This window comes from Littorina saxatilis, linkage group LG4, assembly GCF_037325665.1.
Source record: "Littorina saxatilis isolate snail1 linkage group LG4, US_GU_Lsax_2.0, whole genome shotgun sequence".
In the NCBI taxonomy this organism is placed as follows: Eukaryota; Metazoa; Mollusca; class Gastropoda; order Littorinimorpha; family Littorinidae; genus Littorina; species Littorina saxatilis.
In genome coordinates this window covers 21,838,747-21,847,292 of record NC_090248.1, presented here as the reverse complement: position 1 = coordinate 21,847,292, position 8,546 = coordinate 21,838,747, and the positions used below count along the sequence as shown (strand labels likewise).

Genomic DNA, 8,546 nt, shown 5'->3' with positions numbered 1-8,546 from the left:
CAGAAAACATGCACAATAAGGAACATTTCGTCGTATTGCAGAAAACCTTGCAGGCAGACCACAAAAATGACTATATTGTGTTGTTTTTTTGCAAAAAGCCAGGTAGACCGAAAAAGAGGACTATTTTGTCTTTTCGCAAAACACAAGCAGACCACCACAGATAAAATCACTTCTCTGTCTTTTTGCATTCAAAAAAGAACACTAACAGGCAAAGAGCAAAAAGGATTGTTTTGTCTTTTTTCAAAACCACAAGCAGACCCCAAAAGGGACTATTTCGTGTTTTTGCACAAACAAAAAGGCAGGCAGACCACAAAAAGGCCTGTTTCGTCTTTTCGCAAAAACACCAACAACTAACAACGAAAGGTACTATTTCGTCTTCAGCCAAACACCACAAGCAAACCACAAAAAGAATTATTTGGTCTTTTCGCAAAAAGGCAGCAAGACAGCGACAATGACTTGTTCGACTTTTCGCACTGAGTCAGGCAGATCTCATAAAGGACTATTTGGTACGGTCTTTTCGCAAAAAGCTGGCGAAGCCACAAAATGACTTTTGTGCTAATAACCAGACTAATAAACAAGTCGCGTAAGGCGAAATTATTACATTTAGTCAAGCTGTGGAACTCACAGAATGAAACTGAACGCACTGCTTTTTTCACCAAGACCACATACTCGTAGTTTCGTCAGTCCACCGCTCGTGGCAAAGGCAGTGAAATCGACAAGCCATGCAGAATAGTGCGGTAGTGGTCGCGCTGAGCAGGATAACACGCTTTTCTGTATGTCTATTCTTTTTAGCTTACTGAGTTTGTTTTTAATCCAAACATATCATATCTATATGTTTTTGGAATCAGGGACCGACAAGGAATAAGATGAAATTTCGGAAAATTAATTTTAATCATAATTTTCATATTTTTACTTTTCAGAGCTTGTTTATAATCCAAATATAACATATGTATATGTTTTTGGAATCAGAAAATGACGAAGAATAAGATGAAATTGTTTTTGGATCGTTTAATAAAACTATAATTTTAATTACAAGTTTCCGATTTTTAATGACCAAACTCATTCATTAGTTTTTAAGCCACCAAGCTGAAATGCAATACCAAAGTCTGGCCTTTGGCGAAGATTGCTTTGCCAAAATTTCAATCAATTTGATTGAAAAATTAGGGTGTGACAATGCTGCCTCAACTTTTACGAAAAGCCGGATATGACGTCATCAAATGTATTTATCGAAAAAAGGAAAAAAAACGTCCGAAGATCATTCCCAGGAACTCTCACGTCAAAATTTCATAAAGATCGGTCCAGTAGTTTAGTCTGAATCGCTGTACACATACACGCACAGTCACACACACACACACACACACACACACACACACACACACACACACACACACACACACACACACACACACACACACACACACACACACATACACCACGACCATCGTCTCGATTCCCCCTCTATGTTAAAACATTTAGTCAAAACTTGACTAAATGTAACAAGTCGCGTAAGGCGAAATTACTTAATTTCGTCAAGCTGTGGAACTCACAGAATGAAAGTGAACACACTGCATTTTTTCACAATGACCGTAGTGCCGCCGCTAGTGCAAAAGGCAGTGACAGTGACGAGCCTGTTTAACGCGGTAGCGGTTGCGCTGCGCTGCATAGCACGCTTTACTGTACCTCTCTTCGTTTTGACTTTCTGCGCGTGTTTTTAATCTAAACATATCATATCTATGGAAGAATGTAATGGTGACTGAAGAATCAATGTGGAAAAATAAGAAAAGAAGTCGGTGATGAGTTGATTCTTTACTGAAAACAAAAAACAAACATGACGTTTCGGATCATAGATCCTTCGACAGATAAAAAAAAAAGTGAATGAAAATACGTCACAGCAAAAAACACGTCAAAAAAACGTCATTAATCTCTCTCGCAAAAAACGTCATACACACACAAGTCTTACGTCATACGTAGCGCGCAAAACGTCATTACTCTCTCCTGCTATAGACGTCATAAACACACAAGTCTTACGTAATACGTCACGCTCGCTTGCTCTCTCTCTTTCTCTCTCTCTCTCTCTCTCTCTCTCTCTCTCTCTCTCTCTCTCTCTCTCTCTCTCTCTCTCTCTCTCCTGGGATGTCTTTGACGAGGGTTGTCACTACTCTCTGATGTTGAGACCAAGAGGCTTTGTTGTTCCTAGCCTCATGATCAAGTTTGTCTCCAGAAATTTGCGATGCACAACATCGGTGTGGTTCTGCCACACAGCAGCGATGGACATGTGCTGCAGATGATGAAAGTTACTGTTGAAATGGTTTCCCACTGGGGTGTCCGTTTGGCACCTAACCGCTCTCACATGTTCCTCCAGTCTTTCAGCCAGTGTACGGTAGGTTTCACCAACGTACATTTTGTTGCACTGACTGCATGTGATGATGTATACAACGTTGGTGGACTGACAGGTAAAGCTTGATCTGATCGTGAATGAGTTACCACTTGGTCCGTTGAATGTGGTGGTGGTGGTGTTGAGGAAGGGACAAGCTTTGCATTTGGGCTTCAAACAGCATCTGTTTCCAGGTGTTTGTCCACTGGAAGGTTGGAAGCTGGAATGAACCAACTGGTCACGGAGACTGGTGTCTTTCAGATACGCTACCAGTGGGGGTTTAGCAAAGACATCTTTCAGTTTGGAGTCTCTCTGCAGGATTGCAAAGTTATCCAACAGAATGTTTTTGACAATAATGTTGTGTGGATGGTACACCAGTGTCAAGATGGTTCTGTCCTGGGACTGGTCTTTTGCTGTGGTTTCTAGGGCTTTGCGTCGAGGAACGTGTTTAGCTCTAGACATGGCTTCAGTGACAATGTTATCTGGGTATCCACGATTTTTCATGAAAGACACCATCCTTTGTGCTTGTTGGTCAAACTCTTCTTCTGTACTGCACAGTCTGCGTAGTCTCAAGAATTGCGAGTATGGTATACTCTCTCTAGTAGCTCTGGGGTGGCTTGATGTGAACGTAAGGTAGGAGTGGGAATCAGTTGCCTTGTAGTGAACGGTCGTCTCAAGGCTCCTTGAGTCAGTGATGGAGATCTGTATGTCGAGGAAAGGCAGCATTGACTCAGAGATTTCATGCGTGAATTTGATTGCAGGGTTGAAATCTCCAACAAATTTGATGAACTCCAGGAGGTCTTCTTTGCAACAGACGGCGATGCCCAAGCAGTCGTCTATGAAGCGTTTGAAGAGTGTTGGCAGGGGACCTTTGTAGGTTAGGAAAATCTGTTCTTCCAGATGACCCACAAAAAGGCATGCGTAGTTAGGTCTCATCTTTGTTCTTTTTTTTTTGATCTGTCGAAGGATCTATGATCCGAAACGTCATGTTTGTTTTTTGTTTTCAGTAAAGAATCAACTCATCACCGACTTCTTTTCTTGTGTATCATATAGATGTTTTTGGAATCAGGAACCGACAAGGAATAAGATGAAAGTGTTTTTAAAACGATTTCGGAAATTTACTTTTAATCATAATTTTTATGTTTTTAATTTTCAGAGCTTTAATCCGAATATAACATATTTACATGTTTTTGGAATCAGAACATGATAAAGAATAAAATAAAAGTAATTTTGGATCGTTTTATAAAAAAAATAATTTTAATTACAACTTTCAGATTTTTAATGACCAACGTCATTCATTAATTTGTAAGCCTCCATGCTGAAATGCAATACCAAAGTCTGGCCTTCGTCGAAGATTGCTTGGCCAAAATGTCAATCAATTTGATTGAAAAATGAAGGTGTGACAGTGCCGCCTCAACTTTTACAAAAAGCCGGATATGACGTCATAAAAGACATTTATCGAAAAAAAGAAAAAAACGTCTGAGGATATCATACCAGGAACTCTCATGTACAATTTCATAAAGATCGGTCCAGTAGTTTAGTCTGAATCGCTCTACACACACACACGCACAGACAGACAGACACACACACAAACACACACACACACAGACTGACACACACAGACTGACACACACACACACACACACACACACACACACACACACACACACATACACCACGACCCTCGTCTCGATTCCCCCTCTATGTTAAAACATTTAGTCAAAACTTGACTAAATGTAAAAAGGACTTTCATGGCTTTCGCAGACAGCCAAACCGACCAGTAAAACTAAGGAGCGAGAAAGGACGGAAGAGAAGAGTTTTGAGTTGCCGTGCCGTCAAAATCTCATTTCCCTGATGAGCCTGGTTTAGTGGTTGGATTCATCGCTAAAAGTACACGCAGCGAAAATCAATAAAATGTCAATGACTCGGAGGAGACGGAAAAGGAAAGGGGTAGGGTGGGGCAGACAAGGAGGGAGAGAGGGAGGGAGAGCGGGAGAGGAAGAGAGAGGGAGAGAGTAGAGATATATATATAAATTTAAAAAAAGAGATAGAAAGAAAGAGACAAAGAGACACAGAAAGCGAGAGAGGAAGGAGGGAGGGAGAGAAAGACATAGAGACAGAGACAGAGAGATAGAGAGACTGATAAAGAAACAGAGAAAGAGATAGAGAGAGAAATAAGGGACAGAGAAAGAGTGGACAGGAAGAGGAAAGGAGCTTTAAAAATCATGAAATGGAAACTTGCACAGTTCAAAAGAAAACCGGAACCAAAGGACGGGTACAAAAAAAGAACAATGAAGGGGAAACTAGATCAATAAACAAAGAGGAAACAAAACAGAAAGAAACAAGAGAATGGAAGCAAAAGGGAAGGCAAAACATGAACAAGAAATTCCTACGAGGTAGGAAAAACACCCCCGTCAAAGGGAAATAACCTTCTCAGTTGGTGGCAGTGACTGAGTGAGAATGGTTATTTCCCTTTGACCATGAAGATGTCCCTCTATAAGTCCTTGTATAATTTTAATCCACCAATAACTCCCTAACCGTGTGTTTGACTGGTCCCAAATTTTGTAAGGACCGTCTCAGGAATATAGAACCTGTTCACCAAGTTTGGTGACGATCGGTCCGTTCATTCTTGAGATCTATATGCGAACACAAACAAACAAACAAACAAACACATCGAGCGAAACCTATACACACCCCTATACCGGGGGTGTAATAAGCGACCACAAACGAAAACATGAAAGCAAAAAGTCGCAATCAGAGCGAAGAGAATAGCGAAGAAATGAAGTCGAACGAGAAACTTGTTACTTAAAGAAGACCGTGACATTTTGTTGTCATTATTTTTTTTACAAGTATCTGCGTAATGTTAAACAATTCAGCTTTGGCGACACACTGAAAAGATTTGTATTTTTCATCCCTCATCCTTTACTTTCTGTCTTCAACCAAATCGTATAACCCAAGAAATTCTTATTAGAATGATGGATTTGTTCTCCAAGCCAGCGAAGAAAGGTTCAATGACCAGCGAGGACGTCGAAGCAATTTAAAAACTCATTACGACTTTTATTGAGTATCGCTATGAGCGTTGAATGGGAGGTTCTAGGATTGTATTTCACAGGAATAATGTAAGTGAAACTTTTCTACCGCGTGGGATACTTGTTAAAAGAGAACAAATGTAATTTACTTATTGATTTTAAACTTATCGAGACCATGGTATAACAGATGGCGCGGTGACGCAGGAATGTGTGTAGTTCGTGCACAGCAGTTTTAGTTACAGCTTAAGATTTTTAAAAACAAGAATATTCCTCAAAAGCAGTTTTCAAGACGCATACAAATTGTATTCAAAAGACATTTTCGTTTTATTTTCTGAGGATTTTCCTGGCCTTACGTCGTGAAATGTACGACAAAAATAACTTAGGTACAATATAATTCGAGGATCGGCATGTGTCCATAACCGTAAAGCATTTGGCTCTGTGTGCATTCTTCCTTTAATTACCGCGACAGCCGACTGAGGTTGCTTTTAACGCTAAGTTGCAATAATAAGAAATATTCACACTGAAAATGCAACGACCTCGTGGTCATTGACATAAGCATTTTGCTAGTGTTTGACAGATCAATTATCATTAAGCCATTGGTAGATTCGTGAGGGTACTTGAAGGGGGTGAGGAGAGGTGGGGATATAGAGATCTCTCTTGTCGTCCGCTACCTTGTCTTTGTGGAAGTGACATGTTGGTTTATTAGGAGGCAAACGCTGGTATTGTAGCAAGCGACTCTTTACGAATGGATTAATTATGTACGTACAAAGGGCTCCTCTGAGAGAGAAAGAAACAGAGAGAGAGAGAGAGAGAGAGAGAGAGAGAGAGAGAGAGAGAGACAGAGACAGACAGACAGACAGACAGACAGACAGACAGACAGGCAGACAGACAGACAGACAGAGAATATGAAATGTGTAAAAACGAAGACAGACATGCATGATTACAAGCCTGGCATAACGATCTGTTACCCTATGTACATACAGTCAAACAGAGTGAGAAAATCGCGACATCACTTTTCCTGCACTGGAAAAAGAACACTGCTATACCTAGTTACTGCACTCGAACTTGTCTATAACGAGAAGGAGGTTGTTGTGGGAAGAAGGGAGGGAGGAGGTGTGAGAGGGAGGGAAAGACCCTGAGCCTCCCGGCACAGGGTTGGTCGTAATAGGAGATGGTCGTTATCGGGGGCAACAACATCACACAACATTTTAATGTATCAATTTTCGTTCATCAACAAATGCATGAAGTGGTGTCCATAACGCACTCAGAAACTCACACACACACACACACACACACACACACACACACACACACACACACACACACACACACACACACACACACACACACACACACACACACACACACACACACACACATAAACAAACAACGTTCAAGGATGTTAAAACGTTTATGCAGCATCACACAAGCATTGGTATACATACATGAGAACGCAAAAACAATGTAGACTGCTCGTCATGCATGCAGCAACAAACAATAAGGTTTTCAACTTTAGGGTTCAACGACCCGCGACTGTTCACAGTTAAGGCAATGTGCGGCAGTAAAATAAAACTTGGAGAATACATGAAATAACCTAGTGTAATAGGTAGTTATTGAAGAGACTTATAAAAAAAATAGAATGTGAATACTAATGGCCACAGATTGCTGTTGCTATGGAAACAGCCGCCATATTGGATTTCTAGGAAACGGTTTTACAGCAACATCGTACATCAGAAATGCATAATATTTGGCACAAGGATACACATGACTTGTATCTACACTCATATAGAACGATATTTTGACTCAAGACTACAGTTGAATTTAAATAAATTTTTGTTATAAGGATTAATGAATTTCTGACCGCATATTCATTAATCCTTATTTCAAAAATTAATTTAAATTCAACTGTACTCTTTTGTCAAAATATCGTTCCATATGATTCTAGATATACTTCATGTGTATCTTTGTGCTAAATATGATGCATTTCTGATGTATGATGTTGCTGTAAACCCGTTTCCTAGAAATCCAACAAGTTTCCATAGCAACGGCAGTCTATGTTCTGTAGTATTCACACATTTTTCATTTATTTTTATGTCACTTTAATAAGTACCCAGAAAACTAAATTATTCCATGTATTCTCCAAGTTTAATTTTGGTAATTTTAGTGCCTCACATCGCCTTAAGGGGGAGTAATGGCACATCTGTCACACGGTGCACAGTCTGGTGCGACAAAACATATAGCTGCTGCTTCCCAGACTTGGCACATCAGCACATCTGATGGGATGTGGTACAAGTTCGGTCAAGACCCTCAGCCGTGTATAATTATGCGGCCGGCCTCATGGGATAGGTCAGGAGGGGTGCATATAATTATGGCTGGTACATGATCTCGTTTGGATTGGGAAAAGAGGGGAGAAGGGTTGGGGGGGGGGGGGATGTGTCTGTCTGTTGATGTGTCTCTCTGTCTCTCTGTGTCTCACGTTCTTTTTTTTTTTATATATATATGTTGTTTAGGTGCATTACACGCCCCTGACCGAAGATGTGGGTAGCCAACTTATCTTGTTTGTTTGTTTTTACTGTTAAACTAATGTTTGCTGTATATATATATAAACACACATATATCTAAAAAGAACGTAAGTATTGTGTTTGTGTTCTTATAGGGATAGGAAAGGAAGGATGCATATAATTATGACTGGTCTTGTTGGGATTGGGAAAAAAGGGGGGAGGGGGGGGGGGGGTAGAGAAGGGTGGTGCACAGTGGTGGAGGGGTGGGGGTGATGATATATGTAAAAAGTACGTATAGGTATTGTGTTTCTGTTCTTATGGGGATAGGAAAGGAGGGGTGGGAGAAGGAGGTGAGAGAGGGCGGGAAGTTATGGAATGTAAAAGTTATATATCGACGTCGACATGGCATTTTTGCATAACTCGTTTTAAACAGCTATTCAGGAGAAGGACAAAACTGATTATTGTTATCATGGAGTAGTGTTTACATTCATTCCTGGTATGGACCGATAGAAAGATAACAGATGGTTAAATCGTGCATTTTCAATCGTATTCAAGAGAATATTTCTCATGCAGAATGATTTACTTAGTCTAAAACAAAACAAAAACATCAAACGCACCAAGAATAGAGTAACGCCTAAATTC

General features: G+C 40.3%; 1 protein-coding gene across 1 annotated transcript; it reads right to left on the bottom strand.

The window, feature by feature from the left end:
- Nucleotides 1-2,155: 2,155 nt before the first annotated feature.
- On the bottom strand, nucleotides 2,156-3,310 carry LOC138965531 (uncharacterized). The gene has a single exon (XM_070337714.1). The coding sequence runs from the start codon at nucleotides 3,308-3,310 to the stop codon at nucleotides 2,156-2,158; it is 1,155 nt and encodes a 384-aa protein (XP_070193815.1).
- Between the last annotated feature and the right edge of the window lie 5,236 nt (nucleotides 3,311-8,546).